The sequence below is a fragment of the Bos taurus genome, chromosome 1, assembly GCF_002263795.3.
Source record: "Bos taurus isolate L1 Dominette 01449 registration number 42190680 breed Hereford chromosome 1, ARS-UCD2.0, whole genome shotgun sequence".
Taxonomy (NCBI): domain Eukaryota; kingdom Metazoa; phylum Chordata; class Mammalia; order Artiodactyla; family Bovidae; genus Bos; species Bos taurus.
The window spans coordinates 53309441-53330550 of record NC_037328.1 but is presented as its reverse complement, the minus strand read 5'-3'; the positions used below and the strand labels follow the sequence as shown (position 1 = coordinate 53330550).

The window sequence follows — 21110 nt, the reverse complement described above, 5'->3', positions numbered from 1 at the left end:
TCTCAAGCAAGAAACTAGATATTACCAATATTTAGAACCCTCCTTGAATCCTCATAAACTGGCATAATCCTTTTAGGAAACTGTTTTCACGGTGCCTGTCGAACACATGTAAACCCTATGACACAGATTCCACTCCCATCTACATAGTTGAGAGATATGTCAGTAAGCTCACAAAAGACGTAGAAAGTGTTAAATGGAAAGTGAAAGTTTAAAACTGATACTATTTACTGATTTTTTTAAATGCAGATCCTAGGGTAAACCCAACAAAACATGTACAAGGCCTCTACTCTGAGATTACAAAACATTAATAGAAAAAACCTAAGTAAACACAGATATAGCAAGTTCATAGATTGAACGAGTTTACCGTATTAGGTCAGTCAGAATTATAGCAAGCTTTAGGTTTTTTTTGTTTTTGGTGTATATGGAAATTGGGAAGCTGATTATAAACACTGTATGGATATGCAAGGGTCTAAAAATAGCCATGACTATTCTGAAAAAAGTGAACAAAGCTAGAGGGCTTATAGTACCAGATATTGAAGTGTAATGCAAAGCTCCAGTAATTAAAATAGTGCAGTATTGTCATAAGGATAAACAGCTAGCTCAGTGGAACAGAGTACAGTACAGAACAAACCCACAGAATATAGCCTCCTGATTGATAACAGTACACTCTTAAAATTATGATCATTGCAGTAAATGATACTGGTCAATTGGATATCCATATGGGGAAAAGCTGAATTTTAACCCTTACCTCACACCAGATGAAAAAATCAGTCTTGTAAAGATTGTAGCTCTCAATGTGGAAGAAGAATAGTGAACTTTAAGAAGAAACACCTAGCAGAATATCTGTGTAGCCTTGGGATGAAGATTTTCTTAAACAGAAAACAAAAACATGAACTATGTAGGAAAAAATGTTGGTAAGTTAGATTACGTTAAAATTAAGAGCTTTTCTGTTCATGAGAGGCCACTAATAATTTAAAGAGTGAAAAAGTTGCTCAGCTTTATTAATCTTCAGGGAAATGCCAATTTAAATGGTAATACAATACCATTACACACCCGCAAGATGGTTAAAATTTAAAATACGGATACTATCAAACATAGATAATGTAAAGAACGTTGAAATACTCATGGGCTGAAAATTGGTAAAAGCTTTTATGAAAACTGGTATTATCTACTAACATAGGATACATGTATAAACTCTGACCCAGCAATTCCACTCTTTTATTTACCTCAGAGTTGAATACATGTGTTCACCATGTACAAAACGCAGCAGTGTTGTTAACAATAGCCAGGAATTGTAAACAACCTAAATGCCAACAACAGTGGAATGGGCAAATAAACTGTGGTATGTTGATACACTGAAATACTATACAACAATGAGAATGTATGAGGTGAAGCTGCATGTGAAAATATAAGTGAATCTCACTAACATAATGCTAAGTTAAAACAGATGTGAAAGTGTACACTGTAAGATTGTATTGGTATATAAAGTTCCATGTGAGTTTTTTATATAAAATGGCAAGCTGATTGAAAATTTTATATGGAAATGCAAAGATCCAAGAATAGCTAAGGTAAAATTAATGTCTGGTGTCAAAAATCTGATGTCAAAGTAGTGATTGAGGCATTGTCTGGAAGGGGACTCAAGGGAATTCAGGAGTTTTGATGGAATTCTCATGATCTAGTTGCTAGTTATTCAGGTAATTCACTTTGGGGAGAACATCTAGCTTTGCATTAGCTATTGATGTTTTTATTTCCCTCTATGTTACACTTATAGAGAAATTGTAAATGAGAGTATTTGCTTCTATGTGCAGTACATAATCTCTGGTAAGGTAAATAAGAAACTGGTGATAGTGTCTGTTGCTTCCAGGGAATGTTAGGTAGAGGTCAGGTCAGTACCGACTTTGGAACCAAGTGAATGTATTATCTATTCAAAAACAAGTACTACAATTTGTATTTAAAAGAAAGTAAGTCAGAGTTTATCATTTGTAACATAGTAAATGCTAATGAGTTGAATTCTATTAAAATCAGACACTGTCAGGTTGATTAAAACACAAACCCCAATTGTATGTCATTTACAAGGAACAGATAAAGGTGGAAATAAGCACACAAAGAGATACCAATACTTTTTTTTTTACTAATAAGTTGGTAGTATGTTAAATAAGGTAGAATTTAACTTAATAGCTAATAAACAAGTTGATGTGGAATGCTATGTTATGGCATAAGGCTTAGTTCTGAAGCACAAAAGAAATGTGGTAGACCAGGGAAGCAGGCTGAGGGGCGTATTGCCAGCATTATGTAAACTGTGGAAATAGCCATCCTTTAAGTTTTAAAGCTTTGGGATGCCATTTTTAAATATTATCCTAAAGTACACTTTATAGCAGTTCATAACTCTTGCCTGGAAAATCCCAGGGATGGAGGAGCCTGGTGGGCTGCAGTCCATGGGGTCACTAAGAGTCGGATGCGACTGAGCGACTTCACTTTCACTTTTCACTTTCATGCCTTGGAGAAGGAAATGGCAACCCACTCCAGCATTCTTGCCTGGAGAATCCCAGGGACGGCGGAGCCTGGTGGGCTGCCGTCTATGGGGTTGCACAGAGTTGGACATGACTGAAGCGACTAGCAGCAGCAACATGAGACACATGTTTGTGCTGAAGAAAAATTAAGTACTATGGAAGGTATATAACATTAGTTGAAGTTGCCCTTCTTCAGTTCCCATAGTCCTCTTAACTGAAGTAACTACCATTAACAAGTTTATTTGTAACCTTCTGGAACCTAATGACACGTTTTGAGAAATAATACTCTGAGAAAAATGGGAAGCAACTTTTAATTTTTATTTTATTTTATTTAAAAGTAAATATCATTTCCAACTTCATCTTTTGGTTGCTTTGTGCATTGAAGTCTAATGAAATAGACCTTAATGAAGACTTTATATTGCACAGGTTTTAGAATTACTTCTTGCCTTCTGTTCAGTGACTCAGCTGCGCCACGTGCTCACACAGATGATATTTGAGCAAACTCCATCTGGCAGCACCGTTCTGGGAACCCGTTCTAAGTGTTTAGAACCTACTGTAGCTCTACTTCGTTGGTCAAGCCAACCTTTGGATGGATCAGAAAACTGTCCTATTTTAGCGCTGGAGTTGTTCAAGGAAATATTTGAGGTACTAGAGTGACTAACAAATTGACTTTTCCACTCTTATGATTCTCAGTAGACAGTTTTCTAAAATGTTTATGTTTATAATAAATTTCCAGTTGTTCATACCCTTTAGGAACTTAGCAATTACTGAACTCCCTGCCTCTAGTAGTAAATCCCTAGTTACTGAATTTCGTTTTTCTGGCCAAGTCCCCAAAATTAGTGAGACTCCTGTGTTTTCACTAAATAACTTACATATACTCCTTTCAGAATAATAAGTAAAGGTATGACTAAGATTTGTATGGTTTGTGGTGTATGACTGTACTTGGCAATAGTTATATTCTGTCTCTCTATCTCAGTAGATACTGTCTGCTGTTTTTATTGAGTGGATATATAGTAACATTGAATTAAGTCAGTCAAATGGAGTGGAACATGTCAGGTATTTAAGGATATAAACAAAAATCCTTTACTGGGAATTCCCTTAAAGTATAGTGGGTTAGGGCTCTGCTCTTCTTCTGCAGGGGGCATGGGTTGAATCTGGGATCCAGAAACTGATCTCACATACCATGCAGTGCAGGCTGAAAAAAAGCCCTTTTCACAGAGGCCATTAAATTCTGTTATCTAGGTCATTATGTTTTCTCTACTGTTACCCTATTTTTATACCCATTCTGTCTATACCAGCATTTTCCTAGAATGTTTACCCTCTCATGACTGTCATGACTAGATCCTATGCACAAACCAAAATGTGTATGAGTGATTAAATATATTTGTTAAGGATTATCCACAAATTATTCTTTATGTTTCATGTTGATCTTGACTTAACAATCAGTTTTAGCTTTGAAAAAGCCCTGTGAGATTCCTGATGGGAATTATTTGTGGTTGTAAAGTGTTAATACCAGTGTCTCTTGTTATTGTAATTGCATTTAGCATCTTAACGATATTTGTTTTCAGTACATACTTAGAATAATTTTTAAGTCACAGAGTCCACTTTAAAAAGTCTTGTTTGAGACTGGTCCATTTGATAAAAAAGTCATCATAGCCCTCAAAACTGGATGAAAGTGTAGATTTTAAATAGGAGACACAGGTCAAGAATATCTGAAGTAATTACAAATGACCCTTGAACAGCATAGGTTTGAACTACTTGGGTCCACTTATATGTAGATTTTTTTTCCAATAGTAAATACTACAGTACTACACAGTCTGCAAGGTTAGGTGAATCCGTAGATACAGAATCACAGATACAGGAGGCCAGGGCCAATTAGATTATACTCAGATTTCAGCTGCATGGTGAGGTTGGCACCCCTAACCTTCACATTGTTCAAGGACCATCTGTATAAGAAATATAAAGAGTGTTGCAGTTCAGTGATGACTGTGCCTTCTGTATTCTCTTTTTTTTTTTTTTTTTAATCTTTGGTGGTGGTGAATTCTCCAGGATGTCATAGATACTGCTAACTGTTCCTCAGCTGACCGTTTTGTGACTCTTCTGCTGCCTACAATCCTTGATCAGCTTCAGTTCACAGAACAAAATCTAGACGAAGCCTTAATAAGGAAAAAATGTGCAAGAATGGTCAAGGCCATTGAAGTTTTGTTAAATATCCTTCAGTTTAACCATGGAAACTAACTGCTTATATTTTTTAGAATTTATTTTCTGCATTTTTACTGTCTTTATGTCTTTCTTTATAATTTTACACCTCTCATGCTTGAATCTGTACAGAATTACTGAACTCAAGTTTAAATTAAAGAACTGATACTCACGGAAGAGTCTCTTAGAAAAAGTTACCTAGACTTTTTTCCCATGTTTTTCTGTATAAAACTTTCAGACATTTTTAGAAATGCTTTTTAAGTTTGGTTTGTACGTTTTTTATCATAATTTGAGGTTAGTAGATACATAAATAACTACCCTGATATTCTCTTTTCATGCTGATTGCTGCCCCTGGATGATGTATGTTGTGATGGACTATATCAGAGAAGAAAAATACATTGGGAGTTATTATTGTAGCTTAGTTTTTCAGCCTGTCAATAAAGATGACATCACACTTACTTATAAAAAAGATAACCTTGTATTTCAGAGCAACAAGAATGTAGTCAATTTTGTCCTGCCCTATAGCAAACTCAACATCTTTTTAATTTCTTCTCTGAACTGCTCCTCCTTAATTTTCTTCTTTCTTGATGGCAGTGATTCTCAATTCTGGCTATGTATTAAAATCATCTGGAGAACATTTAAAAATACTGATGCTTGACTCCTACTTCCAGAGACTAAATAATGTGGAACCTTGGGATGTGAAGGCATATTTGTGACTGTTTAAACTATCCAGGTGATTCTAACATGCAGCCAAAGTTGAAAACCACTGCTGTAAAGGCAGGATTATTTTGCTTGACCTTGAGATACTCTCTAAAATATTTAGGCCTCCTCTCATTGAATAGTACCAAACTTAACCCCTTTTTAATAATAGATATTTAAATTAACTTACAGAGAAATGAGAAAAAAACAAATGAGAAAATAACTTCCTTTATTTCAACAAGTATTTATTGACCCATTGTGAAACCTGTTAATAAAAACTAACATCCAGTGAAAAGCAGATCCTTTCTCTGTTTTACTTTTGAGTCAGAAACTTTGGTGGCAGTCCCATCTCTTGCCACTTGTCAGTCATTTAAACGGCTCTGAGCTCCTAAATTCCTAATCTGTCATTGAGCTAATGTAGCAATAATTACACCAGATTGCAGTGACAAGAATAATTTGTTTGAAATCATCCTAAATGCTGTAAAGTGCTATACAAATATAAGGGGGTTTTTTTGAGAATTTTTTGTTTTTCTTAACAAAACTTAACCTCTGTGTGGAGATGACACTCTAAAAATGCATGTTGCAAAAGTTCTCACTACTATCAAGTGTACCACTCTGATAGAACAACAGTTTACATATGGCAAGATTGATATGGGCTTTGGAACAAAGGTAGCAGATTCTGAATTATGGTGAGTATATGAAATACAAATGGCAAAATGGTAAGTCCAAACTTAATAAAAATCAAAAGATGTAGTAATTCTCATTCGTTTTAGAGGATCATCCTTGGGTATGTTCTGTTAACTCAAGATATAGAAGAAAATTAAAAATATATTCATAATGAATTTTTTTTTTTAATTTAAGTCATAGATTACGTGCTTCTGAACAGAGATATTAATATCTGTTATTTGTTTTTCATTGTTTAGGTTTGTTTGTCTTGTTTTAATTTATTGTGATTATCTACGAGTCTTTTATGCTTCAGTGCATTTTTTTCCCCTAGAGTTCCTTCCTGACTTTGACTCAGTAATTATTTTATATTTAATTTTATATTTTGAAATGACAAAGCATGAAAAAAACATTTTTATTTCAAAGAGGCCAATCACTGCTGAAAGTTTCTAGTAATAAAGACAACTCTTCTTTAGCGTGTTAAGGCTTACAGTTAAATGTGGATTTTCACTGATAGTAATGAGATTATTTTATCCCTGTCCTCCCCTATGAATTAAGTTCATCTAACAAGTGCTTGTTGAGGACCCACTGAATGCTAAACACTATAATTTGTTCCAATTTTCATAAATGTCATAATTGTCAGTGATTGTACTCCTCAAGAATAACAATGATCTCTTTTTTACTTTTTTGTACTCCTTTTCAACTAAAAGGCTGTGAAAAACAGCTTAGTATAATTTGTTCAGTAAATGTTAGATACTCTAGATTGCTGAAGGTTGCCCTCTTAGGCTTCCCAGGTGGCGCTAGTGATAAAGAACCCGCCTGCCAGTGCTGGAGACGTTCGAGACGCCGGTTCAATCCCTGGGTCTGGAAGATCCCCTGGAGGAGGTCATGGCAACCCACTCCAGTATTTTTGCCGGGAGAATCCCATGGACAGAAGAGCCTCATGGGCTACAGTCATAGGGTCACAAAGAGTTGGACACACTGAAACGACAACACCCACACACGCAGAATTGTCCTCTACTGTTCATATTCTAGTGACAAAACTAAGAATTAAATGAGTCCTATTGCTAATACTACTAGTAATTTCAAGCAAAAGTTGAAACATGTTGGTATTTGAGATTAGAAAAAGAAACACTGTCTAAACTTAAACTGTTAATACCAGTTCTCTTTGGATCTTGAGTTATAAGGATGTTGGTCTCTGATATTTTTACTTCTCATGACAAACAGTGGTTAATCTTGAGGTTTAAGAACAAAGGTTTTGAGTTTTTATTTTCTTTAGATTTATGGACAGAAATAAGCTGTAAGCAATTTTTGAGTTATCTAAGTTAAATATGACTTATTTTTAAAGCAAACTTGCTGCTGATGTGATTTTGAAAACTCTTGATTTGATGAACAAACTTAAACAGTTGGTTCCTGGTATGGAAGTAAGCTTCTACAAAATCCTTCAGGTGAGTTTAAACTTTTAAAATATTGAAGTTGATTTATATATAAATGTTTCCTAATATATGTTTCTGTTTTAATATTCTTAGAACTGGCCATTGGAAAAAATTTGAAAATTGTTCATTGATATAACAATCTTCTCACTACAGTTATTTTATAGAGTTTCACAAGGATTAAACCTAAGTGCTTCCTATTCTGAAGTATGGGATATTCATGATAACCGTGCTTCCACAGCCTTTTCCTTTCTTGTGTCATATTTCTGGTTTCTTCATTTTTTCTTTTTTTTTTTTTTATATTTGTATTTATTTTATTTTATTTTATTTTATTTTATTTTATTTTATTTTATTTTATTTTTACATGTGTTCCCCATCCTGAACCCTCCTCCCTCCTCCCTCCCCATACCATCCCTCTGGGTCGTCTCAGTGCACCAGCCCCAAGCATCCAGCATTGTGCATTGAACCTGGACTGGCGGCTTTATGGTAGTGGGGAGTGGTATTTATTTTGGAGTGTTTGTTTTTTGTTAAGGTTGATGAGGTAGAGTATTAAGGCAGGAAGAAGACATCTGGAAGAAAAGAACTTGATTGTGAGTGATAATTTGATAGCTGTGCAGAAAATAGCTAACTCACCGACTTTATTGACCATTGTAACTAAACACGAGTTCTAGATGTTTTCCTTGATAGCCACAAAATTTGGCTTATAACAGATATTTAACAAACATGTGTGAATTAAGTTACTGTAATAACACAAATGTCTCCAGTGCCTGTGTAGACAGGGTAGAAGCTAAAACTGGAACCTACTTGTATACTTTGAGAGCACGGGGCTTAAAAGATGGGGTTCGGATTTTGACTCCACCATTTCTTAGTACAGACTTGAGCAAGTTACTTCACCTCTGTGAGCTCGTTTTCTTGATTACAAAGTAGAAATAATGATCCCCCTTCATGGACGAGATATGAAGGGTTACCATGAGGGTTTTGGAGGTAAAAGCCATCTCCTATGGTTCTGTGGCATTAGATTATATTTGAGTACCTATAAAACACTTAACTTTTTTTTTTTTTTTAGTTTCTTGCGCTTTTTTTTCCAGTTTTAAATATTTTTATTTTAAAATGTTGATAATTATAAAGAATTTATATTGTAATATTTTTCTCTGTTAGCAACTTACTCAAATTTTAAATTGAGTCACAGTGATTTTATGTCAAAAATTTTTTCACAACAGATTTGAGGCTTAAAGTACTAAATGGAAATATTTACTGATATGAAGGACTTATACTTTAAAATATAATTATTTCATTCACTAAATTAAAATATTGTATGAAATTAATTTGAATTTTATTTTTTTACTTTAATTTGGAAATGATTTACCATTTTTCTTCTAGCCAGTTTTTCTTTTAAATGATAGCTAGAAAAAGAAAACAGAAACTCAAAACATCAATCAGTTGTAGATGATATTTTAAATAAATCAAAACATTTAAGACATGATTTTTCTCAGGCACAGTAAAAGCATTCAAAACTTTTGCCAGAGTTTTTTAAACTAACATTAGGTAAAGACTAATAAATGCATTCAGACATCAGATAGAAATTTTAGAATTTGCCTAGAATTTTTTATGATTTAGGTCTATTTATTCACCTTACTCTGAAAGACCTGACTTTTTGTTTTCTGGTTTCTGATTTGCATAGGATCCTCGCCTGATTACTCCCTTGGCTTTTGCTTTAACATCAGATAATAGAGAACAAGTGCAGTCTGGATTGGGAATATTATTGGAAGCTTCTCCACTCCCAGATTTTCCTGCATTAGTGTGAGTTATAATCATTTGCAGTATATCTTGTATGGTACTAGAATATCCTGCCAGTTTCTTTAATAGTCTTCAGTATGGACAAATTGGAAAATTAGTGAATTGATTTCATTGAAATAGTAATTCTTCAAATAAAAAAAACTTTCGAACAAATCAGAAGACCAGATGTACACTTATTTAGAAAACAGCTAGATCCATTCAGGTGATTAAATTTATTATTCAGATGCTATACCTGTCTCAACACCTCTGTTTAATGCAGTAGCTTCTGTACTAAGCTTACATCCTACCAATTTAGTTTCTCCATAGAAAGAGCTTTTCCTTCGCAGCTGTTTGATTACTAAATCTGAGTATTGCTTTCATTGACTAGATCTGGGTCATTTACCATGGGAAGGATTCCTAAAGAAAAATTCTGTCGTTAAAGAAGGTAGGATAATGGCCAGACAGAATTATCTACTGTACTCATCAGTTTCAACCATTGAGATGATATTTTCAGAAGCAGGGGCAGAATGGTGGTAAGGTTGGTAAGAATAATATTGAGTGAGAAAAGGAAAGGGTAAAGGAAAACTAAAGGCCAGGTGTTATTGCCCATGGTTAGAAGGATGTTCTTACCAATAACAATAACTGTAATTTTTACAAATAATCCATACTCACAAACTAGTTCTAGAGGCTCCAAACCAGAGGTGGAGTTGTCATTGTAAAGGGTTGCAAGTAGAAAAGTTTTCCTCTGGCAAATTTTGGGTATTTCCCCAAATTCTGCCTCATCATCAGATCAGATCAGATCAGTCGCTCAGTCGTATCCGACTCTTTGCGACCCTGTGAATCGCAGCATGCCAGGCCTCCCTGTCCATCACCAATTCCCGGAGTTCACTCAGACTCATGTCCATCGAGTCAGTGATGCCATCCAACCATCTCATCCTCTGTCGTCCCCTTCTCTTGCCCCCAATCTCTCCCAGCATCAGAGTCTTTTCTAATGAGTCAACTCTTCGCATGAGGTGGCCAAAGTACTGGAGTTTCAGCTTTAGCATCATTCCTTCCAAAGAAATCCCAGGGCTGATCTCCTTCAGAATGGACTGGTTGGAGTCCAAGATTATTTTAGAAATATTTGAAGACTTAATTCTCAAAAGACCCATTCTAAATTAAGTCCTTAGTTCTATACTAACTCTGCCTTTTGCTCTATTTTCATATAATTATTTCTCTTTTTTATTTTGATTCCCACTCAGACTTGGAGAAAGTATAGCAGCAAACAATGCCTATAGACAACAGGAAACAGAACATATGCCTAGAAGAGTGCCTTTGCAGTCATTAAATCACAGTTTTCCAACATCAGTAAAATGTTTAACTCCTCCACTTTTGAAAGATAGAGTTCCTGGATTGAACATTGAGGAATTAATAGAGAAACTTCAATCTGGAGTTGTGGTGAGTGATAAATAGCCATGAAAAGTGGGATTCTGCCTGATCATACCCACTAAAGTGAAAGTGAAAGTCACTCAGTCATGTCCAACTCTTTGTGACTCCACGGACTATACAGTCCATGGAATTCTCTAAGCCAGAATACTGGAGTGGGTAGCTTTTCCCTTCTCCAGGGGATCTTCCCAACCTAGGGATCAAACCCAGGTCTCCTGCATTGCAGGTAGATTCTTTACCAGCTGAGCCACAACATACCTGCTAAATATCAACTCATATTATAACATTTACTTAAGCAACCTTAGATAGAGATTTGATCATTGAAACATTATTTAATATAAAAATAGCAATATTCTGGAAAGTTTGGAAAGAGGAAAAACTCAGTCATAAAATTCCAGTGTTTTAATACAGCTATAAATTTTCTCTTAGTCTTCCCATACAAGCCTACCTTCCTACCCCCCTACCCCCATCACCCCCAGTTTAAATGTACTTTAAATTCCCACAAGCAGATCACCAAGATATTCTTCTGCAATAATCAGGTTAATGGAATGTTTGTGACCTGCCTCATATGACATCCTTTTTTTCCCTTTGTTATTGAGTTTCAATTATTTGGTTTTGGTAGGTGTTTTCATTTTTTTTTTAATTGAGTGCTAATGATTTCTGATTTTTTTTACTTTATTAAAACCAGGTAAAGGATCAGATTAATGATGTGAGACTATCTGACATAATGGATGTGTATGAGATGAAACTATCCACATTAGCTGTGAGTACAACCGTATTTTAATTATGTATATCAATTAAACCCTAAGAGATATTTTCCAGCAAATGAAGATTTATGATATGTTTTCTTACAGTCCAAAGAAAGCAGGCTACAGGATCTCTTAGAAGCAAAAGCTCTAGCCCTTGCACAGGCTGATAGACTGATTGCTCAGTATCGCTGTCAAAGAACTCAAGCTGAGACTGAGGTGTGTACAATATAAAGACATCTGATTAGTAGAAAAATAAATAAATAGAACATGTATAAAATATTAGTTTTTCCTTCATTACTCTGATTGAAGTAAGTTATCCTTAGCATTTGGCACAAATACTTCCTCTGTCTTAAGACTATCTCCCCTTTAATTTTGGTTACACAGTTATCTTTTTTCTACCTTAATGTATATTATTTTCCTAAATCTTTTTTTATCTACTCATCCTTTATATGTTGAGTGGGATTATGTTCTAAGCCCTTTTCCTTTATTTAGGTGATTCATGGTTTCTACTTATTACCAGAATGTTAATTCACCAAATTTTTTATGCTGAGCCAGATCCTTTTCCTTAAGCACTAAGTATCTTCTCTGTAGCTCCATTTAAATACACAGCAAATACTTCAGACTCAATAGAACCAGTAATGAATTCATCACCCTCCCTTTTTAAAAAATGTATTCTTTCTTACGTATTCCCTGTACTATTCTTAGAGTTTTCCAAACAAGAAATCTGGAAATCATAGTTTACCTTCTGTAGTCATTCATTCATCACGTTCAGTTGATTCTACTTTCTACATAATACTTTTTGCCTTGTCTCTGTTCTTATGGCTGTTTGTCACAGGCCAGGTCCTTTTTATTTTTTCACATGAATGACAGCAGTCTCTAATTAGTCTTCCTACTTGAGTCTAGTACCCTCGTCTCATCCACCCTCTACATACAGTCACTGGCTGTGTTTGGATCTACCCATCCTCTTTGCTTTTCCTTCACAGTCATACCTGAGGCAGTACTCTGATCCTATATACTCCTTTACCGAATATCCTTCAGTGTCTCACCTTTTAGCTCAGAAGAGAATTTAAATTCCTAAGAACTTACTGCACAGGGATTTTAACTACTTCTCATTCCCCATCTCCTTGCACTTCTTTGCGTTCTTTCCAGTTAAATGAATATATTAGATTGCTTTGCAGTTTCTGAAACTTGACATACTTCTATGTTTTCCTGCCCTTGCACTTGCTCTTCTGTATCTGGAATACCTTTTCCTCTCTTCTCTTTTAATAATCCTTTAGATTATTAAATCTATTAAATAAATTAAATCTATTAAAAGGTTCCTCCATTTCCCAGGAAGCTTTTCTCTGGTCTTCTGTTGCCCACACTTTTGGTGACCCTTCCTCCCCGTGCTGCCTTTTTTAGAGTACTTCTCACACTGTGTGAAAATTGTATGACCCCACTGTCACCCTTGATGATGTTCGAGAGGAAAATTTTTCCTCTTTCACTCTAGACTGGCCTAATAATTGACAATAAACAGATTTATTTCATTAATTTTTTAAATTATAGAAACTGAGCATATTATATAAATGATAGTAGAAAAGTATTCCATTTTCTTTTAGGCTCGGACACTTGCTAATATGTTGAGAGAAGTTGAAAGAAAAAACGAAGAGCTTGCTGTGTTGCTGAAGTCACAGCAGGTTGAATCGGAAAGAGCCCAGAGTGATATTGAGCATCTCTTTCAACATAATAGGAAGTTAGAGTCTGTGGCTGAAGAACATGAAGTTCTGACAAAATCCTACATGGAACTTCTTCAGAGGTAAATTAATAAAGTAAAAATTCCTGTGTAAAGTTAGAATTTAGAATGAACACACAGCATTTCTCTTCTCTGTCCCTAAAGTTCTTTTCTGAACATTCATATGTTCTAATAATACTGTTAATATAACTAGTTAGCAAGAAACTTATGTCATAGTGAAATGAAGTATCGCTTACTCAAATTCAGTACCACAGTTGGAAACAGAATATAAGTGTCTCTTTCCAGTTTCATTTATTCAGTCATCAGTCATCTGGGATCTTAGCGCCACAAGGACAAATTTGACCTGTTTTATTCCCTGACAGATCTCTAGAGCCTAGAACAGTGCTTGATGCATGGTTAGGCACAGCGTAAGTAATTGTTGAATGACCTTAGTTGTCACAATTCATACTAGGTTGAACCATATGAATTGGCCATTTCTGCAGATCGAAAGTGGTTGAATATTAACAGTTGTCATATCATCAGCCTAATAGCATAGAAATTTGGATGTTAGTATTTAACTCACCTTGGAATTTGTAGTCAGTATTTCTCTTTAAAGTCCTTGAGTGTAGTTTACTTATATGTATGACTATATCTGGAAGATAAATTCTTACAGGTGAATTGCTGGTTTAAAGGGTATGTGCTTTTAAATTTTTGATTGATTGTCCAGTTTACCTTCAGAAAAGCTATGCCAATGCCAATTTATACACTCACTAACAAAGTATGAGAGTGATTATTCCCCCCTTGTCACTTTTTATCTTTTAAGCCAGTTTTAACTTATAAATTATAAGGAAGATCAGTAATAGTTATTTACTTCTGCCAAACAAAAATTACACTCTGATTAACTGGTTTCTTGTTTTTCTTTATATATACTTTAAGATAGGTTAAGACTTGAAAAAATGTCCTTCTTTCTCTGGTATTAATATAGAGATACAGAAAAATTTAACTTTACAAGGTCCGTGTGCTTTATTTTTTTAACTTCTTTTTTTTTTTTTAGCAAGATAATGTTTCTTTTTATTTTTTATTTTGGCCTCACTGTGCAGCATGCAGGATCTAGTTCCCTGACCAGGAATTGAACCAATGCCCCTGCATAGAAAGCACAGTTTCTTTACCACTGTGCCACCTGGGAAGCCCTTATTTTATTTGCCCATCAATAAAAATGAAGGGTGGAAATGTATAGCATCTACAAAATTTGTGAGGACATGGTGATTTTTAAATAGGATATTCTCCTCCAGCAACTTTAAGTCTGATTGTTTGAGGCAGCCCAGATAATGTGGACTATTAGTGTTCAGTTAGAGTGTAAAAGAAAGTAGGCAGTGGTCCAAGAGAAAATAGGCTTTCTAGGATTTGCTTATGTTCCAGATAGTGAGGGGTGGGCCAGAAAGTGAAACTCCAGCCTTGAGGGGCAGGTGGATAACAAATGAAGCTGGCTGGGAAAGTTTGTTTGTAATGATAGGGATATCTCAAGGCATTCAAATTTCAGAATTTTACAAACTCTCTGTGGGATAAATAAAACTTCTGCTGGCCACATTTGGCCAATGCACCCGTTTTGTTTATCCTCTGAAAGGACATTTTATGCTTAAGATAGTTGGGTGTCAAAATATCACTTTGGAAAGGATTTTTTATATGTTTACCTTACAGGTAAAATAAGCACAGGACTATATGATGCAGAACTATAAAGAGGCAAGAGAAACTTAAAATCTTCAACCACTTAATTCATTAATTTGATGTTTTTCCTTGAACATGTATTATGCCCAACAGGCTAGTGATGATAGGTGTAAGTTTAATTTTTTTTTTGTTTTTAATACCTTATCCTTTAAGAGAAATTGTTTCAGTTTCTGGGCTTGACTATAAAGAAAAAGACATGTATTTTATATTAATAGCAAATTTTGTAGTGTAGCATTCTGTAAATAAAGCTGTTTATCAATAAATATGAAGTTAACGTCCCACATGTTTCCATTTCATAGTAATTTTTTACTTCTTCATCAGCCAAAACATATCTTGATTGTCTTTTCCAGTTAACCTAACTGTTTATGTCTTGCTTGTTCACATAGCATTCCTCCTCTTCTGCAGTATATGCAATTTAGTCAGAAGAGGTAGTAAAGAAGACACTCAGTTTCTTTTTCTCTGTGTTTTCCTCTACTAAAAGTATCTCCTTGTCTTTTCAGGAATGAAACTGCTGAAAAGAAGAACAAAGATTTACAGGTCACTTGTGATTCTCTAAGTAAACAAATTGAGACTGTGAAAAAGCTGAATGAGTCACTCAAGCAGCAAAATGAAAAGTAAAATTTACAGTTTTTTATTTTAATTATTTGGATTTTTCAAAAAGAATGATTCCCTATATATAGAACATTATTTTTTATATCTAAAATTAATAGAATTATTACTTATAGATATAAAGTACATATTTGGCAGAATTTTAAGAGTGATTACTAGTCTTAGAAATTTCTTCTTAAAATACTTGTTGGAGAGAAAAAGAAATTATATGGTTCACTAATGTTTTCTTCTGTATTGTCTTATAACTTCAGAACTATTGCCCAATTGATAGAGAAAGAAGAACAGAGAAAAGAAGTACAGAACCAACTAGTAGACAGAGAATGTAAGCTAGCAAGTAAGTAACTTGTTTAATAAATTATCTATATTTTAATAAATCTTATGTTGGAAGAAAATCAAAGCATGAGTGGTTTTTAGTTTGCTGTTTCATTTTCTACTTCTCTCATTTTTTTTAATCCTTAAGTCATATCTTAAAAGTTCTCCTTTTCTTGCCACAAAGCAGTTTAGTTAGACTAAAAAAGCAATACATTTTTTCTGAAATCAGGAGTTATAGGAAATGATTGCCCTTTTTAAAATAAATTTTTTTAAAAGAAAATAACAGCAGGTGGCAGTGCTAGGTAACTTATAGTTGCTAGCTTCTCAATGGTAGTAACTCTAAAGTGATCTACAAAAATGTTTTTGTTCTGACTCACTTGCCTTAACGCACAGAAATCTACCTATATAATTGTTCATAATTTTCTCTTACCCTTTCTTTTCTAACCCTTAAACTCTATAAGGATTATCCTTCCCCTCAGTACTATATGTTGTATTTAGAACAGAGGAAGAGGGAAAGACATGGTAACATTTTCTATAGAATCCTGGACTTCCCTTGTAGCTCAGTTGGTAAAAGAATCTGCCTGCAACGCAGGAGACCTGGGTTCACTTCCTGGGTTGGGAAGATCCCATAAAGAAGGAAATGAAAACCTACTCCAGTATTGCCTGGAGAATCTCATGGACCAGAGAAGCCTGGCAGGCTACTGTGGGGTCGCAAGAGTTGGACACAACTTAGCGACTAAACCACCACCGTAGAATCCTGGCATAGGAGAAAAGTTTCGTGATTTTTTTTTTAATTCATCAAATGCTATATAACTTATGTGTAGCAAGATGTTTCTTTTTTCTTTGTAATTGTCTTTTATAACATAATAGCTTCTAAACCTTTTCAGGGTAATGTCAGTGTAGGACCTTTGAGTATAACGCTGACTGTTTGTTTTAAGACCTTTGAGTATAAAGCTGACTATTTGCTTTAAGACCTAGAACAAAAAATAAAAGTACAGGAAGAAAAGATTAAAGTCTTACAAAGAGAAAAAGAAGACAAAGAGGAAACCATTGGTGTCCTTAGAAAAGAATTAAATAGAACAGATCAGATAAGAAAAGAATTGAGCATTAAGGTAAGAATCTACTGCATTCTGATTTGCAATGAAATGATAAAATCTTATTTTGTGAAAAAAGGTAAATCTGTATAAATTAGTGTCTGTTTCTTCAGTAATTTTGCTTAGAAGATACCAGAAGCTCAAATTGATTGGACAGTTGTTTGTTACGAGGACTGTCATAGTGTGAAAACTTGTATTTTCTAAAATTGTTACACATTGATTAAATGTATACTGTGTTCCAGCACTTGCTGCTTTCAAGAGGGTAAAGAATACAGAAGGAGATTCTCAGTTCATAATGGCATGTACAGATAGCTGCCTGTATATATATAACCGTATCTCTTTGCTTACAAGGCTGGTCATAATAATAGAAGTTTGTATATATGTAAAATTTCATAATTTACAAAGGACTCTGAAATATTTTTCTTAATCTTTCTCACTTTAATAAATATGCTAATATATAAGTATTTATAAATATTTTCATCCTACAAATGAAACTGAGTCTTAAGTTACTTGCTCAAGGTTGTCACATAGCTATGTGAAATAGTAGGCATATATTCTAAGTTCATTGCTCTTTCTACATTATGATTGTTTGAGTGTGGGCTATTTAGGTGGCTCAGACAGGAAAGAATCTGCCTGCAATGTAGGAGACACAGGTTCAATCCCTGGATCGGGAAGATCCCCTGGAGAAGGGAATGGCTAACCATTCCAGTATTCTTGCCTGGAAAATCCCATGGACAAAGGAGCCTGGCAGACTACAGTCCATGGAGTCACAAAGAGTCACACACAACTGAGTGACTAACAATTTCACTGAGTGTGGTAGCTATGAATAATGCTTTCTGGACCATCTACTACAAGGAAGATGAGAACAGACCAAGATTAAAAAGACTGAACAACTGCAGAATATAAGTGGTAGGAGAGGCATACAAGTTAGCTTTAATATGTTTATCTTAATAGTAATTCTAAATAGTAAATATGTAGTATTTTCTGCAGAAGTCCAGGCTTAAAAAGACAAATTGAATCATGTCTTCCCAGTTTGTTTACTATTGTTTAACAGTTAACAGATCTTAAACTTAGCATATAATTGTTAAGTAAAGCATACTACATTAATGTGCCTTGATATGGTTGTCTTACAAATAAAACATAAGGACATCTTAAAGCAGGTTTCTGTGAAGAGAAAACATGCTAAGTTGTTTTCTTCAATTTCTCTCTCCCACCCCCTTTTTTCAGGCTTCCTCCCTGGAAGTTCAAAAGGCTCAGTTAGAAGGTCGTTTGGAAGAGAAAGAGTCCCTGGTAAAACTTCAGCAAGAGGAGTTAAACAAACATTCTCATATGATAGCAATGATCCACAGTCTAAGTGGTGGGAAAATAAATCCAGAAACTGTGAATCTCAGTATATAGACACTTTGTGTTTATCTACTGGCAGGGTTGGGGAGGAAAGCTAATCTGTGACTCCAAAAGAGCAAATTATTATCTAATTATTAGTAAAGAACCTGATCTGACACATGTTTTTATTTGGTCTTAAATTTTTACTTCCTGTTTCTATATTTTACTGCTTAAAACTTACTTTAGTTCTTCAGAATATTCTTCTTAACCTTCCTTATTTTTTCTAAAGTTTTTTTTTTTTTTTCCCCTTTTCCTTAGTTGCTTTCCACTGTCTTCTGCTTGTTTATTCTCATTTGTGATTAGGTTTTTAAAATCAGGCATCAGTGAACTTTTCTTTCTCCTTTTATTGAAATATAGTTGACATATAGCACTGTATAAATTTAAGATATACAACATAATAATTTGCCTTATGAGCTGATGACCATAATAGGTTTAGTGAACATCCGTTGTCTTACATAAAAACAACATTAAAGAAACAGAAAAGTTGTATTTCCTTGTGAAGATAACTTAGGATTTACTCTCTTAACAACTTTAATATGTAAGTCAAAGAAAGCAGTGTAAATTGTCTTTATCATGCTGTATGTTACATCTTCAGTACTTACTTACCTAAAGCTGGAAATGTGTACCCTTTGATCACCTTCATCTGAGTCTCCCTTCACCCCCATTCAGTGAATTTAAAATAACTTTATTACTGCATTTAAAATGTAGTAAGATACATGGTGTAAGTTCTAAATTTTTTAAAAAATACAGTGAATATTTGTAGAAATAATGTATAAATATTAAAAAATAGCTGTTGTATTAAGTGACTATATTGTCACATAAAAACCTGTAGTAACTTAAAGAATTATTTATGGATACCTTTAGTTTTATTCTTTAAAATGTTACATGTTCACCCACCAGTATCATTTTCAGTCAGTTATGAATTTCTTATTAACATACAGATAACTTGGATTCTACCTTTGCCACATTATTTGTTAATTCTGAAGTAAATTTCATTTAATATATCATCTTTTATTTAAATAGTTTTACATTAGGCCATTTAATTTTAAAGCATAACTTTATCCTCATTCATGTATTTCTTTTATACAAGGGAATTTTTTAGTACTTTATTTTGAATTGAATGTTTTAAGTAGTCTTTAAGAAGAATTTGTATATTTGTATTTTGGTTGATTTTATTGCTATGCTATTACAACCATTGATTTTATTTGGTGTATTCCTCACTATTTGTTATCTCTATTTGACTTAGGTAAACTTAGATTTACTTCTGTTTTTTAACCATTGTATATCTGGATTTATATTTAGAAAATACATTTTTTGTAATTCACTAGTTACACTAAACAATATCAAACTAATAAGTTTCATATATTTGTATGCATTTTGTACAGTTGTGAAAATTTTTCAAAAAGCATCGTGTCATATATTACATTTTAAGTTGCTACGCATTCCTTAAGGGGCATATTCTATTCAAGATACTGAGCCTAGCCCAGTGCTACCCAGTAGAATTTTTGTGATGATGGAAGTGTTCTTTGTCTGCACTATACAGTACTGTGGCCTTGAGCCACGTGTGGTTAATGAGCACTTACAATGTGTCTAGTGCAGTGGAAGAATTGAATTCTTAATTTTATTTAATTTTAATTGATTGTAACTTTAATTTCCATCCAACTGCACAGTTCAGATCTAGTCTATTCTTGCAAGTATGCGTTTATTTAAGCCACTCAATTTGCCTATTCTTAAAAGCCTGTGTAGGCAGAGACTGCATGTATTTTTCAGCCTTTTTTTTTAATACAGTAGTTTTAATCTATTAATCTCTTCTCTCTAAAGAAAAAAACCCATATTTCAGATTTAACGGTGAGTACTAATTGTCATCCATCTTCATTTCTGTTTTTTCCTAGTCTTTCTGTCTCTTATAGCATCTTTCATATTCCTATTGTTTGTCTTAACCTTAGTATATTGGATACTTTTTTTTTTTTTTTTTGCTTTTTGGTTCTGTATACACCTCAATCAAAAACCAAGTGTGTGTGTTTATGTGTGTATATGTTCTTCTTTTGTAAAAATATTAATAATATTTATTTTAAGCAAATTTGAATCTCTAGTCAGAGTTTTACAAATGATTCCTATGTGTTTATGTCCATTTCCTGATGGAGAATACAAGTAAGTAAATAAATATATCATATTGGAGTTGTTCATATTCTTTAAGAATTTTGCTGTGAAGTTTGAATTCAAGTATACATTAACACAATTCCTTGTAACCATTTACATTTGTTACTTGAACAAATAGAGTTTTCTTAAAATTTGGCTGGTTGGAGTTTATAAACTGTCACCCATTTAATTTCAGGGCAAAAAATAAGTCATTAAAACCTAATGCTCTGTTTTACAGAAACTTTGTCAGATTGGTATCCTTTTAGTTTCATTTATTGTATGTTGCAAAAACTAGTTGTCTGTGTTAAAAATATATTGAGGTTCTTTCTTGAGCTAGGACTGTTCATTAAATGAAAATATAACTGAATTTCAACTTCTGCTTGAGGCTTATTCTTATATTTTTGTTACCTCTAATCAAGGTATATTCCCTAAAACACAAACCTTATTTTACTTTGATTTTTTTCTTTTCCTCTTTTCAAATATTATTAGTTACGAATTGTATTTACCACTTTACTTTTGACTTGCCTCCTGTTAGATAAAACACATGTCCTGTTTATGACTTAATTCCTTTGCAGAAATCAGCAAACATTTTCTGTAACAGGGCAGGTAGTGTATTTTAGACTTTGTGAGACATGCAGCCTGGTCTCTTAAAACCACTAAAATCTGCAACTGCAGCATGAAAG

The 21110-nt window shown here is 33.9% G+C and overlaps 1 protein-coding gene across 2 annotated transcripts in view; it reads left to right on the top strand.

The window, feature by feature from the left end:
* The window catches only part of CIP2A (cellular inhibitor of PP2A), a 29040-nt gene extending 8240 nt beyond the window's left edge, over positions 1-20800 (top strand). The window contains exons 9-21 of one of the 2 annotated variants that reach the window (XM_005201339.4): positions 2937-3155; positions 4560-4719; positions 5956-6097; positions 7420-7519; positions 9186-9304; positions 10522-10717; positions 11394-11468; positions 11560-11670; positions 13053-13249; positions 15391-15504; positions 15751-15833; positions 16784-16923; positions 18133-20800. In XM_005201339.4, the coding sequence (XP_005201396.1) occupies positions 2937-3155; positions 4560-4719; positions 5956-6097; positions 7420-7519; positions 9186-9304; positions 10522-10717; positions 11394-11468; positions 11560-11670; positions 13053-13249; positions 15391-15504; positions 15751-15833; positions 16784-16923; positions 18133-18303 (1827 nt within the window). In that variant the 3' untranslated portion in view covers positions 18304-20800. Of the gene's footprint in view, positions 1-2936; positions 3156-4559; positions 4720-5955; positions 6098-7419; positions 7520-9185; positions 9305-10521; positions 10718-11393; positions 11469-11559; positions 11671-13052; positions 13250-15390; positions 15505-15750; positions 15897-16783; positions 16924-18132 lie in introns of those variants that run through there. The other variant, NM_001103284.2, reaches the window with a different exon arrangement.
* Positions 20801-21110: the final 310 nt, after the last annotated feature.